At 35.9% G+C, this 18,876-nt stretch overlaps 3 protein-coding genes across 8 annotated transcripts in view; 1 reads left to right on the top strand and 2 right to left on the bottom strand.

Moving 5' to 3' along the window:
* LOC123529818 (uncharacterized) overlaps nucleotides 1–305 on the bottom strand; it is a 29,225-nt gene extending 28,920 nt beyond the window's left edge. For 2 of the 4 annotated variants that reach the window (XM_053521180.1, XM_053521183.1), the window contains exon 1: nucleotides 287–305. The gene's annotated coding sequence lies outside the window, so the exon portion shown is untranslated. Of the gene's footprint in view, nucleotides 1–163 lie in introns of all 4 variants that reach the window. The other 2 variants (XM_053521181.1, XM_053521182.1) reach the window with 2 other exon arrangements.
* On the top strand, nucleotides 240–16,092 carry LOC123529817 (4-hydroxybenzoate polyprenyltransferase, mitochondrial-like). 2 transcript variants are annotated; one of them, XM_045310351.2, is made up of 8 exons: nucleotides 240–363; nucleotides 4,943–5,418; nucleotides 6,227–6,393; nucleotides 7,077–7,198; nucleotides 7,507–7,592; nucleotides 12,838–12,968; nucleotides 14,747–14,935; nucleotides 15,579–16,092. In XM_045310351.2, the coding sequence occupies exons 2-8, from the start codon at nucleotides 4,974–4,976 to the stop codon at nucleotides 15,720–15,722; spliced, it is 1,284 nt and encodes a 427-aa protein (XP_045166286.1). In that variant the 5' UTR covers nucleotides 240–363; nucleotides 4,943–4,973; the 3' UTR covers nucleotides 15,723–16,092. The 2 variants fall into 2 exon arrangements, with proteins under 2 accessions (XP_045166286.1, XP_045166287.1); XM_045310352.2 differs by lacking the exon at nucleotides 12,838–12,968 and adding an exon at nucleotides 10,568–10,698.
* Nucleotides 15,993–18,876, bottom strand: part of LOC123529819 (conserved oligomeric Golgi complex subunit 5-like) — a 28,442-nt gene continuing 25,558 nt past the window's right edge. For both annotated transcript variants that reach the window (XM_045310355.2, XM_053521179.1), the window contains exon 22: nucleotides 15,993–17,836. In XM_045310355.2, coding sequence (XP_045166290.2) covers nucleotides 17,722–17,836 — 115 coding nt within the window. In that variant the 3' untranslated portion in view covers nucleotides 15,993–17,721. The remainder of the gene's footprint in view (nucleotides 17,837–18,876) is intronic.

The following is an 18,876-nucleotide window of genomic DNA, read 5'->3' as shown; positions in this document are numbered from 1 at the left end:
TTATCTTTCATTTTACTTGCATACACTGTCTGAAATGTAAGTCAAAATGAATTCAGAAACTTGTGTCCGAAATACATTTAACCGGTTATATAGCAACATTAAATAAGGATCTCTGCATGGCCAAAATAAGACATGCATTCAAAGTTTGTCAATCTCAACTTACAGTTTAATATTTGAATTATCAAAAAACGTTCATAATTATTACGTATAAGACGCAATATCACAAAAAGAATTCGAAAACTTGTGCCATCTTGTGAGTTGCCCGGTGCTTTAATTTATCAGTTACCTATGAAATTCATAAAGCGGCCTTGCCCTTTCCTTGCACTAATCTGCGACCTCGGCATGCCTTGTTAAATCATATAGGTATATTTATTACTGACATAAATGCTGTATTGTAACCTCTTAGTATGTAGTCATTTTGTCTGTCATTTGTGGAAACACAGGTTATTAAACTGCATCAAAATAAATTGTAATGAATCTGTGTCGATCAGCGACAGTCACGGGCTATAGTCTACTAAATTTTTAGGTTAGACAAAAGGTTGCAACACACTAAATAGCTGTGTTCTTTATTCTGTATAAAATTAACATATTTCCAATGTCTGTAGTCCAACAAATTTGACGCGATCCTTGGAAATATTAAGTTATTTTTCTTATGGTCAATATCTGTCCACTTGTGTCAAACACACGAAAGGCCAAAATAGTAGAGGAAATTTCCGATGAAATTTTCATCGCTGCCGACGCTTTACATGCTACATGTATAAGGTTTTAATGCCGATTATGTCACGCATATGAGATAAATTCAAATAAAACATATATGTATCAAAAGGGGATTCAATTTGTCATTGATTTAGGTAAAAAATATGAAATAATTTCCAAAATTACAACTTTCTGGTGACTGATGTATGTACTGTACACGATTAACATTTACCACGTGTCTACACAGCCTATGTACAAGCAATAAAACCAATAACTTTACATGACTTTGTACTGTGATTTATTCTCCATTATTTTGGTCCTTCCAAGTTTTGACTGTAAGATTGCCTGTGACAAGTATATTAAAAACAATCTGACCGTCAAATTATTTTGACTACAATGGCTGCATCACACATCAGGACCCATTTTAAATGTCTGTAACTTACATTTTCTTGAAGAATATGGTCAGTGCTGAATAAGAATCAAAAGAAAAGTGGGTGTCATGTTTGATGCAAAAAAAATATTTTCAGTCAAACGGATAAACTGCAAAATCAGCTATAAATTGAGACCCTAAATTGTAGTGGTGGTGTATGACCTAAGTATCCATGAAAAATTCTGTCATGTTATTATTTCAGTATGAAAATGCTACCTACTTGTTTGTTTGTTTGTTTGTTTTGGGTTTAACGCCGTTTTTCAACAGTATTTCAATCATGTAACGGTGGGCAGTTAACCTAACCAGTGTTCCTGGATTCTGTACCAGTACAAACCTGTTCTCCGCAAGTAACTGCCAACTTCCCCACATGAATTATAAGAGGTGGAGGACGAATGATTTCAGACACAATGTCTTTTTATCAAATCGTCACGGAGAACATACACCCCGCCGGGGGATCAAACTCGCGACCCCGCGATCCGTAGACCAACAAACTCCCTACTGAACTAAGCGGGCGGGTGCTACCTACTTGTCAAGCAGAGATCTGTCATGTGATTTGAGCAAACAAGATGCAAAGGAAATAAGGAGAATAGCTCTGCAGTGCAAAAAAAACAACTGAGGATTATTTGAATCCGTCATTATGGGACTATCATTTTTTTCATGCCATTTTTAGCTCATCTGATTTTTTGAGAAAAAAAATGATGTCAGAGTTATTGTCATCACTTGATCGGTGTTGGCATCGGCGTTGGTGTCGGCGTTGCCTGGTTAAGTTTTATGTTTAGGTCAACTTTTCTCCTTAACTATCAAAGGTATTGCTTTGAAACTTGCAACAGTTGTTCACCATCATAAGCTGACCCTGTACAGCAAGAAACGTAACTCCATCCTGCTTTTTGCAAGAATTATGACCCCTTTTGGACTTAGAAAATATCAGATTTCTTGGTTAAGTTTTATGTTTAGGTCAACTTTTCTCCTAAACTGTCAAAGCTATTGCTTTGAAACTTGCAGCACTTGTTCACCATCAAAAGCTGACCCTGTACAACAAGAGACATAACTCCATCCTACTTTTAGCAAGAGTTATGGTCCCTTTTGGACTTAGAAAACCAGATTTCTTGGTTAAGTGTTTGTTTGTTAGGTCAGCTTTTCTCCACAAACTATCAAAGCTATTGCTTTGAAACTTGCAACAGTTGTTCACCATCATAAGCTGACCCTGCACAGCAAGAAACATAACTCCATCCTGCTTTTTGCAAGAATTATGGCCCCTTTTGGACTTAGAAAATATCAGATTTCTTGGTTAAGTTTTGTGTTTAGGTCAGCTTTTCTCCTAAACTATCAAAGCTATTGCTTTGAAACTTGCAACAGTTGTTCACCATCATAAGCTGACCCTGTACAGCAAGATACATAACTCCATCCTGCTTTTTGCAAGAATTATGGCTCTTTTTGGACTTAGAAAATCATGGATAGGACAATATTTCTTTTATACAGAGACAAAAAAATCAGATGAGCGTCTGCACCCGCAAGGCGGTGCTTTGGTCAAATGCGTAATATTAGCTTTCATGTGCAAATGTAAATAGTGTGCTCATTTGACAGCTTTCACAAACTTGTGCATGTAAAAAAATGCATATATGTATCAGACAAAAAGTTAGCTCTACCACACATATGCTAGCGAAAGAACTACAAGTTGCACACGTGGGAGATATGAGGCGTACATTCAAAAGCTATTGCATGGACAAGTAGATAAAAAATATATCTTTCAGGTCTCTTAATTGTATGTAATCATACTATCATGTGTTATTTTTGACAACTGTTAAAAATTTGGGGTTTTTTTTTTTGACAATTAAGTTAAAATTCAACTGAAAATGATATTCATGTCACCTTTTGATGTATGAACTGATTTTTGTAAATAGTAGCATTAAATTGTTCCTTCAATGTGTTTAAAAGGATTTACTGGACATTTTGGGCTTCTCTTGTATTTTCTGTATGACATGATTTGGCTAATAGCCAGAGTAAGCAACATGTACCTTGATAAAGAGAAGTGCCTCATAAGCCTGTTTTATGCTACTGACCTACACCTATTACCCTGCTAAATTTATAAAATTGACTGGTCCATCATTCAATTTGGGCAGCACCACTTATTACTCAAAGAACCGAATCTAATATGTCCAAATAAATGATATCAAATCTACTTTATTGTATATAAAAACTGATGTTCCACAAGGACCTATACTTGGCCCTTGGCGCTTCTTGATATATATAAACGTCCTTCCATTGGTTGTTGAAAACTCAAACATCGACATGTATGCTGATGAATCTATGATGTATGTAAGTGACCATAACATATCTGATATTGAAAGAAAATTGCAAATTGATATTATCAAAGTTAATAATTGGTGCACATCAAACAATGTGGCTCTCCATCTGAATAAGACAGCTAGTATGTTAACTGGTACCAACAAGAAATTAAATAAAGTAAGAAACATAAATCTTACTCTAAATGATAACTGTATGCAAAATGTATCATGTCAGTAGTTGTTAGGTGTTTATATCGATAAAAATTTAAGTTTGAATCGGCATGTAAAAAGGTGTGTGGAAAAATGCACTCTAAACTGTATCTATTTTACAGAATATCTAAATACCTAAATGCTGATATGAAGAATATGTTTTATAACTCGTACATTTTACCAATTTTTGACTATGCATCAACTATATGGGGAAACTGCTCTAAAGGAAATACAGAAAAAATCTTTAAAATTCAAAAAAAGGGCAGCTCGACTTATATTGAAAGTACCCTTCCAGACATCATCCATTACTCTCTTTTGCGAACTTAAATGGTTAACTTTCCCAAACAGGATTAAATACAACATTGGTGTTTTGGTTTATAAAGGATTAAATAAGCTTGCACCTTTTTATATATGTGACTCAATGGAAATTTGTGACAATACATACTATAGCCTTTGTTCTAAAACAAATTTTGATCTACAGCACCTTCGACATAAAACAAATTTTCTTAAACGTTCGTTTTCTTTTAGAACAAATTTTGATCTACAGCACCTTCGACCTAAAACAAATTTTCTTAAATGTTCGTTTTCTTTTATGGCAGTAGAAATTTGGAAAGACATACCTTACTCAATTAGAAATGCTAGCACAGTGAATTCATTTAAATATTTACTTAGAAACTTTCTTTTAATTAATACAGTGTAGAGTTTCACTGTTATGTGACTGCTAACGAGTGTTTGTCTTCATTTTACAAGTCTGCTCTGTGGAATGACTGTGACATTTTCATTTGTATGTGTAAATGGTTCTGTGTTTGTTAGAGGGCCTCATGGAAAATAAGATTTGTATGTTATGTGATCACACCATTTGCATGTTATGGTGACAAACAAAGCTTTTGTTTGAGACAACTGAAGAAGCTTATTAAAGCGAAACACGTTTTGACAAAACTGTGTTGATTTATGAATTTTCAACATCATATGTTATGTATGAAACTTAATGAGTTTTACCCTCTTTAAATAAAGAATTTATTATTATTATTATAAGGGGTTTTCACTGAAAATTTACTGAGTGACTGAATAGTGAACAGTGCAGACTATGATCCGTGCAGGCAGATCTTAGTCTGCACTGGTCGCAAAGGCAGAAACACTTTTTGCCAGAAGAGTAAAGGTTAAAATTGCTTGAAATTACCTTTAATGCTTTTGTTGTTGCAAATAGGTTAAAAATGATGTGATTACTGTGGTGTAATGTTCTAAAAATTTCGTTTGAGACCGTGTTCACAAATACTAAATTTGCTTGATTGTTTAATTGTTATGTTTCTTCAATTTGCAGGAAGTTCCTTCTTGAAGAAAAGAAGACAGTTATGGAGGCGAAGTTGCTACAAAGTAAATTAAAAGTGCTTGGACAGCTTACACAGTGTCTCATCTTACCAAAACATACATGCATAAAACATGTATATAGACACTCATTTCAGTGTGTGCACAGGTCCAGTCAAAGTTGGTGCAAATACCGCTATGATCGAAGCTGGTTATCGAACAATAGAAATCAGTTAGCTACTTCAAGTGTTCTGATGCACCAGTTTCCAGATAGACTAACTCATCATCACCATAGGGATCTATACCATTTAAGTGACGGACCTAAATTAAGGAAACAGAGCAGATTAAAACATGTACCAGTGTTACAGAGTGTACCAGCATGTACTCCAGCTCAACAAAGAGCTGTTTCATTAAGTACCAAGAAGATTCTTGAAGCGTCACCTCCTAAAATTCAGCCATACTTAAGATTGCTTCGGTTTGATAAGCCTATAGGTAGGCTAGAAGTTTATATTTGTATTGCAATACAAATAAAGTCAGACTAGATTTGTATTCTACATTCAATGTATCTGTTCATTTATGGCAATGCAACATAGTAAAATGCATGATAAACTCAGTAACAAAGTGATAGCGTGTCCGCTTGGAAAGTGGGAGGTTATGGGTTTGCTCCCTGCTGATGTAACACCAAAGACATGAAAATAGTACAAGTAGTTCCCTTGCAGCTATTTCCTGTTTCTAAAAGTATTAAAAGGGAAATTGACTTCTTCCTCGTACACTTGCGGGGATGAATACCACCATGAATAAGTTGTTGAGAGTGATTCTACCAGTTCAGAAAAAAATACAGTATATCTTGTACTTCTAAACATCAGTTTTTATATTTCAGTCACTTCATCTATGTTCTTTTTGTTGTCTAACTAAATCAAATTACTTAGTCTGTTTTCTTAGTACAGAAGTAAAATAAACATACATGACAGGTCCCTTATATTATAATGGTGTCAGGTGTGAACTGCTTTGAAAAAAATGAGTTCAGTTTGTATAAAGAAATGACAAACCAGTTGCCTTGTTGTGTCTCGGAATAAATACATCATTGAAGTATCAGATTTTTCTCATTTAATTTAGAGTTAAAAGAAGAATGTACCAGTAATGTCTTTAATAAAATTGTTAGTTTGAATAATTACTTACCAAGTCCAATGAATGTTTTGATAAAAGCTCAGGTAGCACTGTCCTATGTATGTAGAAGTATGAACAACTATATTAACATCATACTTTTTGCAACAGTTAAAAATACCTTCTTATGTTTCAGGCACATACCTATTATTTTGGCCATGTACCTGGAGTATTGGCCTTGCAGCCCAGGCAGGACATTTACCAAACCTCTATTTACTGGCTCTGTTTGGTCTGGGATCGTTTGTGATGCGAGGGTCTGGATGTATTATAAATGATATGTGGGACAAAGAAATTGACAAAAAGGTATTTATTCAACAAAACTCTCCACTGAGAACAAGCACATTCATGTTCTGTCACCACCATCCTGTTTGCTGTTTTATATACATGTATAATGTTAGCAAATGTCAGTTGTACATGATATTTCTTACAGTTGTAAAGTTAGGCCCATATGAATATAAAATTCTTTGAAAAATTAGACTTTGACTTATTTGCCATTTCATGTTAAAGGCACTGGCCTCCAGATCTTACGACAACAACAAAATTTAGGTATCAGGAAATTAATGCTACATTTCTTAAGAATGCTTTAAAACATAATTACTGACAGCCAGTGCTGCCACTGTACACAGTATGTGTTGTGTATACAATGTTTATGGTAACACTTTACTCGAGGTACACTGCCTTAATTATAAATATCCATATTCAACTGTCTTTCTATACTTATTACTCCATGGTGGTATCGATACAGTGGAAAATATTTAATTGCCGTGGTGACCCCGGTTCGTTTCCAGAGGCGGGCATCTTTGTTTTTTGATTTGGCATTTTTAAAATAGTTTCGAAATAAAAACTCATATTCTGATGTTCATAATATAACCAAACCTCAGTTTTAAAGAAAGATAATTTTTAGCCAAAATCTGGAGGTCAGTTCCTTTAATATCATGGTCTGTAATTTTTTAAACCATTGTAATGCTATACTTGTCTGTTTGCAGGTTGAAAGGACGAAGACACGTCCGTTAGCAAGTGGTGAACTTACTCCATTTCAAGCTCTTGTATTCCTCGGTGGTAACCTGTCTGTAGCTCTGGCAATTTTGTTACAGTTAAACTGGTACAGGTAAACACTCATTGTATTGCTCTTCAAGAATTTCTAGTCAAGTGGTTATGATGGCAGGCATGTGATAACATCCCTCATCTTTTTGGGTTTGCACCCAGATGATGCAACATAACAAGTGATAGTACATTATCACCGCAGGAAGCTTTCATAAGGGCCGATTAAATTATAAAGACTTGTAAATAAGGTTAACTTCCAGTTCTTACTCTAATTTGTATTACAGATATTTCTCGGAGACGGTCTGTACAGAAAGGGTAATTTTAGATAATACTTACTTTTAAGCAATTAGTTATTACTGTTTCTGTTTTCAGTGTTTTTCTCGGATCTGCTTCCATGGTGCTGGTCATAGCATACCCACTAGCTAAACGCTACACATACTGGCCACAGGTTGTACTAGGTACATGTTTATTGTTTTTAGCTCATCTGATTTTTTGAAAAAAAATGATGAGTTATTGTCATCACTTGAGCGGTTGTCGGCGTCGGCGTCTGCGTCGGCGTTGCCTGGTTAAGTTTTATGTTTAGGTCAGCTTTTCTCCTAAACTATCAAAGCTATTGCTTTGAAACTTGGAATACTTGTTCACCATCATAAGCTGACCCTGTATAGCAAGAAACATAACTCCATCCTGCTTTTTGCAAGATTTATGGCCCCTTTTGTACTTAGAAAATATCAGATTTCTTGGTTAAGTTTTATGTTTAGGTCAACTTTTCTCCTAAACTATCAAAGCTTTTGCTTTGAAACTTGGAATACTTGTTCACCATCATAAGCAGACCCTGTACATCAAGAAACATAACTCCATCTTGCTTTTTGCAAGAATTATTGCCCCTTTTGGACTTAGAAAATCAGTTTTCTTGGTTAAGTTTTATGTTTAGGTCAGCTTTTATCCTAAACTATCAAAGCTATTCCTTTAAAACTTGCAACACTTGTTCACCATCATAAGCTGACCCTGTACAGCAAGAAACATAACTCCATCCTGCTTTTTGCAAGATTTATGGCCCTTTTGGACTTAGAAAATATCAGATTTCTTGGTTAAGTTTTATGTTTAGGTCAACTTTTTCTCTTAAACTATCAAAGCTATTGCTTTAAAACTTGCAACTCTTGTTCACCATCATAAGCTGACCCTGTACAGCAAGCAACATAACTCCATCCTGCTTTTTGCAATAATTATTGCCCCTTTTGGACTTAGAAAAATCATTTTCTTGGTTGAATATTATGTTTAAGTCAACTTTTCTCATAAACTATCAAAGCTATTGCTTTAAAACTTGCAACAGTTTTTCACCATCATAAGTGGACACTGTACATCAAGAAACATAACTCTGTCCTGCTTTTTGCAAGAGTGATGGCCCTTTTTAGACTTAGAAAATCATGGGTAGGACAATATTTCTATTATACAAAAAAAATCAGATGAGCGTCAGCACCCGCAAGGCGGTGCTCTTGTTTCTGTTGCTTCTAACAGCCCGCATTTTGTCTGTCAAGCTTTTTGGTAAATTTGATAAGATTTTGTAGTTAAAGGACTATTCTTTTACCATCAGTCATAATTATGTCTGAATGTTTGTTTTAAACCATGAAGTATTTACAAAGTTATAGATATTTGCATTAAATTTTATATTCTAATGATTTAGAATAACTACTGTTTGAGCAATCTAATCCACAAAAGGGTTTTTCATGAAAGTTTTATAATGGTCTATTCAAAAAGCCAAATTGAATTTCAAGGAAGAAAGGCTCTCAAAAATGGTTGAAATACAATTGAAAATACCAATTCAAAATGATTAGATGATAAATTGAAAATGATCTTGCAGTAATCAAGATATTTTGAAAATTTAAAAAGTTCCCATTACCACCTCTGGAGTTCTATAGAATGATTTATAATATCAGTGGTATTGTCTTACATTAAGACAGAATAATTAGGAAATCCAATTCAGGAAAAACTTTGTCGTGAAAAAAGTGAATCAAACAGTAGTTACTTTCTTAATAAAACTTTATTGAGCCAGTCATTTTCAGTGTAACTGAATAGTTTTGACAGTTTTGAAGGCCAGAAAATTAACAGAAGTTGCAGTAGCTGCAATAAATGTTAATACTAGGGATGGGAACGAATATTCAAAAATCGGTCGAATATTCGAATATGAAAATCAAATTTGAATATTCGTAAATTATTGTTGTTTTTTTTTTTTCGAAATAAGTATCATTGATTTTGGGGAACATGAGCATGCTAATTATACAGAATAAAACCAAGTCATTTTTGTTTATTGCGTATCAAAAGATGTCCAATTAACAAGAAAATAGCAATGCATAATTGGCAGGGGCCATCGTTACGGATTAACAGTTTGCAACAGGCGTCAGTGTGTCCGATGCATGTCAAAAGATGTCCAATTAACAAGAAAATTGCAATGCATAATTACCTAGGGTCATCGCTACGGATTAACAGTTTGTATCTTTTTATCTTTTGTTCATTTTTATTGTCGCCTGTTTTATGTAACAAGTTGTAGATTTTTTTTTTCGAAAACAATACCAAACTTGTAGATATTGTCGATCTTTTCACAATATTTTGTACGACGTTTCAAACGATCCGCAGAATAGGTTTTCATCCGCCATCGGCCGTATTCGAATTAAATTTTGAAGTACTTTGTAATAAAATCAAGAAATAACATATGATTGATGCATAAGTTCATGTTGAAGGAGGTTTAAGTCTGCCTTACTTGCTTTTTACACGACGATTTTACACGCCGATTGAAAATTTTCAAAATGGCGGCGGTAATACAACAGCGCGTCATGTGTTTAAATGGGACGACCCGCTATTTTTAGATAAAATTGCGACGGTCTAAATTATAATCGTTTTGATTTATTGTATCATTTTGAAGCTAAAACACTGAATTAGTTAAATCCGTTCATGATTATACTGACAGAATCGTGAAATAAAACGCTAGGATCGGCGGGTTTTGCTTGGTAGGATCGGGTTACCGGAAACAACATTTTTTTGGCCTTATAACGTACGATGATCCACGCTTTAAACAAATGAATACGTTGTGTATATGCCAGTCACTTAATAAGAATTTAAAGCTTCCATTAAAACAAACCGAATATTCGAATATGGCAAACCGAATATTCGAATATTGATTTCAGTATTTGTTCCCATCCCTAGTTAATACTAAATATTGTTAGGAAAATGTTTCTGTTTTGATAAAGAATTATCTAACTGTTATGTTCACACAAGAATATGAACTGTTGCGGTGATTTTACAGACTAGACAATTGATACAGATATATATTGTTGTGTAGTGCTTCAACTGTTTAATTAATAGTTTCTAAGATTGTTAACATCCTGATTTTAACCAAGAGATCTTTCTAGAATCTTAGGAGATACTTGTTTGTTTTTAGGCGTAACCCTGAACTGGGGTGTGCTGATAGCTTGGTCAGCCCTTAAAGGGTCCCTGGAGTGGCCAGTGCTGCCACTGTACACAGCGTGTGTTGTGTATACAATGTTTTACGACACTATTTATTCCCATCAGGTAGCTTATTAGGATGTTTGTGCATAACCACTACCATAGTATTTAGCAATACAGTTTAACACCGCTCATTTGAGCATCTATGGATCAAATACAAACTTGAGCATTTCCAAAGTCCCTACTCGTTTTCTTTACGTGTTCTATGTTGAATCCCTCAAAACCCTTGATAGCTAGATTTAGCTCATCCTGTTGCTACTGTAAGGGATCGGTGTTACACTGTATTAATAGTGGCATGTGCTTGTAAGCTTTTAGTTCAAAACTACCCTTTTTATCCTTTATCTATATACAGTTGAACTATTTTTTGATGTACATGGATCTTTTATATGAACACATGATACCTGTCTGTCATTGTATACTTGTTAAAGGTAGGAACTCATCTTTTGTGCAGATGTGTAATTTCACTATATATGTCTGGCACCGCAGTACAAAACAGTTTCATACATATAGTAAAGTGTCTCCAGTGCTTTATGTATGTTACGAGTTTCCAAGTCCATCATGATAAACTTGATATAAATTTTCTGTATTCATAAAGATGATAACATCAAACTGCCATTAAAAGTTGGAGTAATAATAAGCCATTTGTCAGATTTGCCAGTTGCACTTGGCACACCCTTATCGGTCTCTTGGAGGTGGTAACCTCTCTGTAGTTTGGTGTTTATAGAAAAGATTCATTTTCGTGTTCTGATTAGAAAAAAAGTATAAATAAAAAATAGTTCATCATTTACAGTAGTTGCACTCTAAGCACAGACTGTATATTAAATCAGAATGTTTTACAGCTTTGCATGTTTTCATGTACATTTATTTTATACCATCTTTTCTGCCTGATCAGCATTGAACCCTTGCTTTCTTGCCCATGTGCCATAATGTGTAATGCATTGTGGCAAGAAGTTTTTCCCAGAAAATATTTTCTATGATTTCTAGGGCAATATCGAGAGCAATGTCAGTAAAATAATAGTTTAATGACTGAATTTCACTACTTGTTGCCATGTAAGACTTTGCATCACTTTCCCGTCACAAATTGTTGGTTTGAAACATTGCTTTGGGTCAGAATTCTTCATGAGGATGCCATCTATTTGGATTACAGGAGGTTGGCGGTTCTAACCAAGAGCCAACTCGTGCCTGGAGGGGCACCTGGAGTCTTTCTCCAAGCTTTTAGCTGTGGTTCTACCCAGGTGCCCGCTCGTGGGGTCTTCCTCCACCATCAAAGCTTGAAAGTCGCCTATAATTGTGTCGGTGCAATGTTAAACCTAACAAAATAAATAAATTGGTATAACACATTTCCCTGTAATTTTTATGTCTAAGACTTCCATTTTTCCTGTGGTACGAAAGCAGTGATCACTGAAAAGGCAGTCACAGTCTGCTTGTTAACTCATGTAGCATCACTTATAAATAATTTCCAGTGCTTGCTTATTTTTGTACCACAGGCACAAATTATAGCATAAATAGTAAAGCTTTCATATGAATAACTCTTCCATATCAAGTATCAGTAAAAAGTACCCTTACAGCATCCTCATTCTGCAAATATGTAAAACAAAAAAAAAAAACATAAAATAAATAATAAAAAAAAGAAAACAGGTCTTTTTAATGAAAGATGATTGCTTACAGATATATGAGCCGCGCCATGGGAAAACCAACATAGTGGCTTTGCGACCAGCATGGATCCAGACCAGCCTGCGCATCCGCGCAGTCTGGTCAGGCTCCATGCTGTTCGCTTTTAAAGCCTATTGGAATTGGAGAAACTGTTAGCGAACAGCATGGAGCCTGACCAGACTGCGCGGATGCGCAGGCTGGTCTGGATCCATGCTGGTCGCAAACCCACTATGTTGGTTTTCCCATGGCGCGGCTCATATAACTTTTGTTCGATGTTTATGTTGTAGATTGTGTCTGTGGTATACAGTTAGCTTGTGTAACACTTCCCTTTTGTCACATGTCAAATATCCTTTTGCAGCACACAGCGCATCTCAGTTATGGGTTGATTTTAACAACAATCTCTTGCAGCTATTGCTATGGAAACAACTGACATTTTGTGTACAATCCACATTTAAACATACAAAATGTCGTAGTTATTCCTATATCGTTCTTGTTTGTCTAGACTGTTTAACTAATGCAACTAAAATTGTTTGACCTTGAACTTTTTACTAGGGTTAACATTCAACTATGGGGCGATGCTAGGCTGGTGTGCTGTGAAGGGGGAACTAGACTGGCCTATTTTACCTTTGTATGCTGGCTGCCTGCTCTGGACTCTAGTCTATGATACCATATATGCACATCAAGTAAGGAGTTCTTATATCCTCTGTGTGTATGGCACTGTTTGAATTCTTTATTTTGTTGTGGTACTGACACTTAGTTTGTAAACTGTATAACATATTACAACACGTCTTAAACATAGTCTGTAACATCTATTAAGCACTGTGAAATGCTTCTATAGTTACTTCACCTTTTATTTTTATACCTCCTCAAACAAACCTAATAGGGGTATATACGAGTCGTCGTACAGATGGTCATGCTGTCAGTTCTTTGCAAAAACCGCTTACACAATTCAAAACGGACTCGGGTGAAATTTCATACTGTATTTAGATCATTATGAAAATGAGTGTAAAGGTGTGATTTTTTCTGCATGTTTGTCTATGCATTGCAGCATTATGCAGCCTTAGACTTAGACGAAACGGTGTTGTGGTGGTGTTAGTCACATTTTCAATAACTCTAGTTATATTGGTAGTGGTAGATAAATAATATTTTATATACAGTTTTGAAATAGAATGAAATGGTTGTTTATACTTTTGCCTTGACGGAAAAAATTTTGCATTACTGCTGAATAAAAGAACGAAATTTTTAAAAACTGAGCCATGCCATAAGAAAACCAACATAGTGCATTTGTGACCAGCATGGATCCAGAGCAGCCTGCGCATCCACTCAGTCTGGTCAGGATCCATGCTGTTCACTTTCAAAGCCTGTTGCAATTAGAGAAACTGTTAGCGAACAGCATGGATCCTGACCAGACTGCGCGGATGCGCAGGCTGGTCCGGATCCATGCTGGTTGCAAATGCACTATGTTGGTTTTCTCATGGCGTGGCTCAAATCTTTTATCATTCAAAGTTGTAAGGTAACAAGATAAATGATGTTTTACATGACAAAACAGAACAGTTGCTGATAATTTTGTAAATATTCCATGTATGAAGTAGTTGTTAATTAAGAAAAAATGCAACAGTTACAAGAAAATTGTTTTATACTCTGACAGTCTGACTGGATTTATAATAACTTTGGTCAGGATGATCCATTTCATAGCAGTATAATACACTTTTTGTGTATTTTCATTTTGTATAATAGTGTAAAATTTCATGATGTTTCCCTCCTCACCACTTCTGAAACAAAGTGTTGTTTTGCTAATGTTGTTTGGTAGGCCTGTCTGTTGTCAGTCTGTTAGTCAGTTACAACTTGATTTCCAAAGAAGACTTAATAGGCCTACAGTGGTCAAACTTCTTAGGTTGATTGCCTGTGTACATCAGATAACTGTTTGTTTAGGAGTAAGTAGGTAACAGTCACCGACCTAAAAACTTAGAATTCTTTCCTCGTCAAAAGCAAAAAATGCATTTGCCAAGGATTGTTGAAATTAAAAGGATGATTGTCTATTGTCACTAGAAGATCCTTATTGCTTTTGGGGTCAGTAGGTCAAAGGTCAAGTGATCTCGAGAATGCAAACAGCTTCTGATCTGCAGCTGGGAATTGCTTGTATTTATTATAATAAATTCATTGCAGGTTGTAGGTGACACTGTTATTAGCAAAATGTCAAGGTCAAAGCACACTTCTGACTTAAATCACTTACCTAATGACCTCTGACAAGCTATAATGTATGGGGAAGGGGTGGCATATTTGTTTTACAAACAACTCATTTTCGGAAATTTACTTGGAATTATAAAATTATTAACAGGATGCAATGTTTGATCATCAAAAGTATTAGTATGAGATTTTTATTTGTTGATGATTGTAAGTGATTTGTTCTGCAAGGTAAGGTGCTATGCTCCAAGATTAAATCTCAGCACGTTGTTTACAGGATAAATATGATGACCTGTTAATTGGGGTGAAGTCTACAGCTCTGAAGTTAGGGGATCAGACAAAGATCTGGTTGACAGGATTTTCCAGTATGATGATAGGGTGTCTGGCACTGACAGGGCAGATGTGTGACCAGACATGGCCGTACTACACAGCTCTCACCATTACAGGGGCACACCTAGCTCATCAGGTAAGTCGTATACTTGACTTTATTACAGCTTCATGTGGAACTATTTTATCATGTAAATAGTAAGGTATCACATTTAGAAATATGCTTTGCCATGGTTAGTAATCCTGTTACAATGATATTTACTGAAGACATTTAAAACACACTGTTTTTCACTACCAGCTCAATAGGGACCCATTTGACACACATCATTATGGTTGTAGGTTGTCATAGGTCAATGTTGAGGTGAAAACTTGGATTTGAAGTTATGTAAAATATTGTTTTTATTTTGTTGGGTTTAACGTCACAGCCACACAATTATAGGTCATATGGAGACTTTCCAGCTTTGATGGTGGAGGGAGACCACAGGTGCCCCTCCGTGCTTTATTTCATCACGAGCGAGCACCTGGGTAGAACCACCGACCTTCCATAAACCAGCTGGATGGCATGAAGAATTCAACATCCCAAGTGAGGCTCGAACCCACATCGGTGAGGGGCAAGTGATTTGAAGACAGCGACCTTAACCACTCTTCCACAGAGGCCCCTTTGTAAAATAGAACATTGGATGTGGAAACCTGCCCTCCGAGAATTTGAGGTATTGTCTCGAACAATTGGTAGTTCTTTGAACTGTCTGCTTATATTACAATACTGTATGTTTGCTTTTCAGCTGTACACAGTTGACCTTGACAACCCAGATGATTGCCTGAAAAAGTTTAAATCTAACACGCAGCTTGGTGCCATCCTTTTTCTTGGTATAGTTATGGGAACCTTGCTGAAATCCAAGGAAGATAAACACCAGAAACAAACTTGATACTCTAGCCTGTGGGCCTTTCACTGTTGTGATAAATTCCACTGGTATTAGAAGTCAGAAAGAGCAAATAAAACATGTTTTTCAACCAGTATTTGTGATTGTAACAAAGTTACAGTGTCATGGACAGGAAATACGAATGCATACATAGTGCGGTGTCTATTACTATCCTGTTATATTTAAACAGAATAAGACTTTTCTTTGCGAGTTGCTTCAACACTTAATAAATGGCCCGATATATGTATATTAAGTACAAAACAATACATGTACCTGTTCTGTTTTTGAATATTTTATTCATGTGATTGACAATTGTTACATTACATTGTATGTAATAAAGAAGACAAAAATATATAAATAAAATTTTTATAACAAAGCATCTTATTTTATCCCTTGCAAAATATCCCTCAATGTGATATACAGTATATATTATCAAGAAACATTCTAAAACTACTGTTCTTGTCACTTTTCGGGGGTGTTTTATCTGGAGAGTAAACTTGTGTTAATAGAGATTCTCGTGCTCACATGCTATTCAAACATCTTTTTCAAAAGGAAATGATGTCATCATGATAAAACAATGCATACATTCCTGCGCATTTCATGGAAATTACATGATGTCGAGGGACAATATATTAATTTTTTACGTGTTCTATGCTAGAACAGTGTTCGCGCATGTTCATTTCAAGTTATAACATCTTCATAAACCCTCAGAATACTTTGGCACCAACACTGGCACCAACCAATCCCTAAGGATTTGGCAGATAACACTAAAAACATGAGCTGTAATTACATAGAAATCCACTACACAACTAGAGCTATCACTAAAGGTGATGAACGTACCCCCTGCATGCACTGACACAGTACATTGCAATTTGATGCAAACAAGATTGCATAATTATGTGGACTATGTCTACAGTATAGTAACAAAAAACAAAGTCCCATAACTATGCAGAATAATTATCTAAAAGAATGTAACATGCATCATGCACAACTAGGGTTGGTACTGGTCACTTGTGTGAAGTTTCATTAAATTGTGTGCAAGGATTCGGAAGATTAGGCGTGCACAAGATTGCATATGCAGACTGTATGTACATAGTATGTTAACAAGAAACAAAGTCTCATAACTCTGCAATTTTTGTTGTTAAAAGAACCTAACATGCCCCAAACACAACTACTGTTGTTACTGATCACTTGTGTGAAGTTTCATTAAATTGTGTCAAGGGGATGAGGAGAGATGTTGCGCACAAGATTGTGTCTATGTATATAGTATAGTAACGAGAAACAAAGTCCCGTAACTCTGCAATTTTTTTTTCTGAAAGAACCTAACATGCCCCATGCACAACTTCTGTTGTTACTGATCACTTGTGTGAAGTTTCATTAAATTGTGTCAAGGGGATCAGGAGAGATGGTGCGCACAAGATTGTGTCTACGGACAGACAGACAACCTGAAACCAGTATACCCCCACTTACAACTTTGTTGTCGGGGGGTACAAAAATACTGATACCAAGGTTTTAACAGTGGTAATTATCTTGTGTTGATTATTTGTTTGCATATGTCTTTAGAAACTCCTAATAACCAAGATAGACTGCCAGATCAGGCTTTCATAAACCTACATGAGATAGAGAAACATTTTATCTAAAATTAAGGTTAACTACATGATTTTATTGACTGATTCATAAATCTACCAAGGAGTCATTCTACAAATGCTGATTTTACACTTAGCACATTTCTTTGATTAAAGCACTGGGTTAAAATGCCCCTCCCAAATCAGAATCATTTGGTATCAAAATGGCATTCTGCAATATGAAGCAGTGATGTTTTACAGTCCACCATTTCCAGTGAGAACTAGCTGACTGTTTTGTATTTCATTAGCTAATGCTACAACAGTTTTTCCCAACCCCAGAAGTATGTGCCCACACTTTTATCACAGACAGATAGTGTTTTCCCACAAATTGTACATCTGAAAATACTCTAGACTGGTTCATGTTTCTTTCATGTCTTCCCTCAGGTTGTTTGTTGTAAACCAGTCTGCAGGACCTTGAGCATTATGGGATATATAGAGGCAAATTCTTTTCCCTGTCTGGATTTCACCTGCTGCACATACGCTTCAAGTGATCCCCTGAAAAATAATTGCATGAATCACATTTCACTTAACTGTTTCACTATTTTTTAAAAGACGTAGACAACAGCCACTTTCATTGTACATTTTCATGTAAACTGCTGTATGAATGAATCTGACCTTTTAAATACACGCAGCATAGTACTTTGCCCTATTCTTTTAATAAATTGCTGGAGGCATATATTGGAACTGAGCTTATACATTTAGCTGACAGTAAATTGTTAACAAATTAAGAACAATAACTTTAGAAGTTCACAAGTTTTAAGTACACATAAAGCACGAGTTTTCAGAAGACAACAATGCTTGACTATTAAACAAGAGCTGTCTCCATAGGATGACACATGCCCCGATGGCACTTTGAATGAATAGTTATGGCCAATGTTAGAGTTAAGGACCTTTGACTTACGGAGCTGGGTCTTGCGCGCGACACGTCGTCTTACTGTGTCACACATTCATGCGTTGTTATTTTAAAATCCATGCATGAATGACAAAGATATGGACCGGACACGCCCATCAATGCACTATCATGAAAAATGACTTTTAACGTCTAAGTGTGACCTTGACCTTTGAGCTACGGACCTGGGTCTTGCGCATGACCCGTCGTCTTACTGTGGTACACATTCATGCCAAGTTATTTGAAAATCCATCCATGGATGACAAAGATATGGACCGGACACGCCCATCAATGCACTCCTTTAACGTCTAAGTGTGACCTTGACCTTTGAGCTACGGACCTGGGTCTTGCGCGCGACACGTCGTCTTACTGTGGTACACATTCATGCCAAGTTATTTGAAAATCCATCCATGGATGACAAAGATATGGACCGGACACGCCCATCAATGCACTATCCTTTAAAGTCTAAGTGTGACCTTGACCTTTGAGCTACGGACCTGGGTCTTGCGCGCGACATGTCATCTTACTGTGGTACACATTCATGCCAAGTTATTTGAAAATCCATCTTTGATGACAAAGATATGGACCGGACACGCCCATCAATGCACTATCCTTTAATGTCTAAGTGTGACCTTGACCTTTGAGC

The sequence above is a fragment of the Mercenaria mercenaria genome, chromosome 13 (assembly GCF_021730395.1).
Source record: "Mercenaria mercenaria strain notata chromosome 13, MADL_Memer_1, whole genome shotgun sequence".
NCBI lineage: Eukaryota > Metazoa > Mollusca > Bivalvia > Venerida > Veneridae > Mercenaria > Mercenaria mercenaria.
The sequence above is the reverse complement of the archived record's forward strand: the minus strand, read 5'-3'. Positions and strand labels throughout refer to the sequence as shown.

Excerpts from the sequence above, each read along its gene's own strand:
- LOC123529817 (XM_045310351.2), top strand. The coding sequence starts at position 4,974 with ATGGAGGCGAAGTTGCTACAAAGTAAATTAAAAGTGCTTGGACAGCTT. Across the intron at positions 5,419-6,226 it reads TCGGTTTGATAAGCCTATAG|GCACATACCTATTATTTTGG; the intron begins GTAGGCTAGAAG and ends CTTATGTTTCAG. Across the intron at positions 12,969-14,746 it reads ATACCATATATGCACATCAA|GATAAATATGATGACCTGTT; the intron begins GTAAGGAGTTCT and ends CGTTGTTTACAG.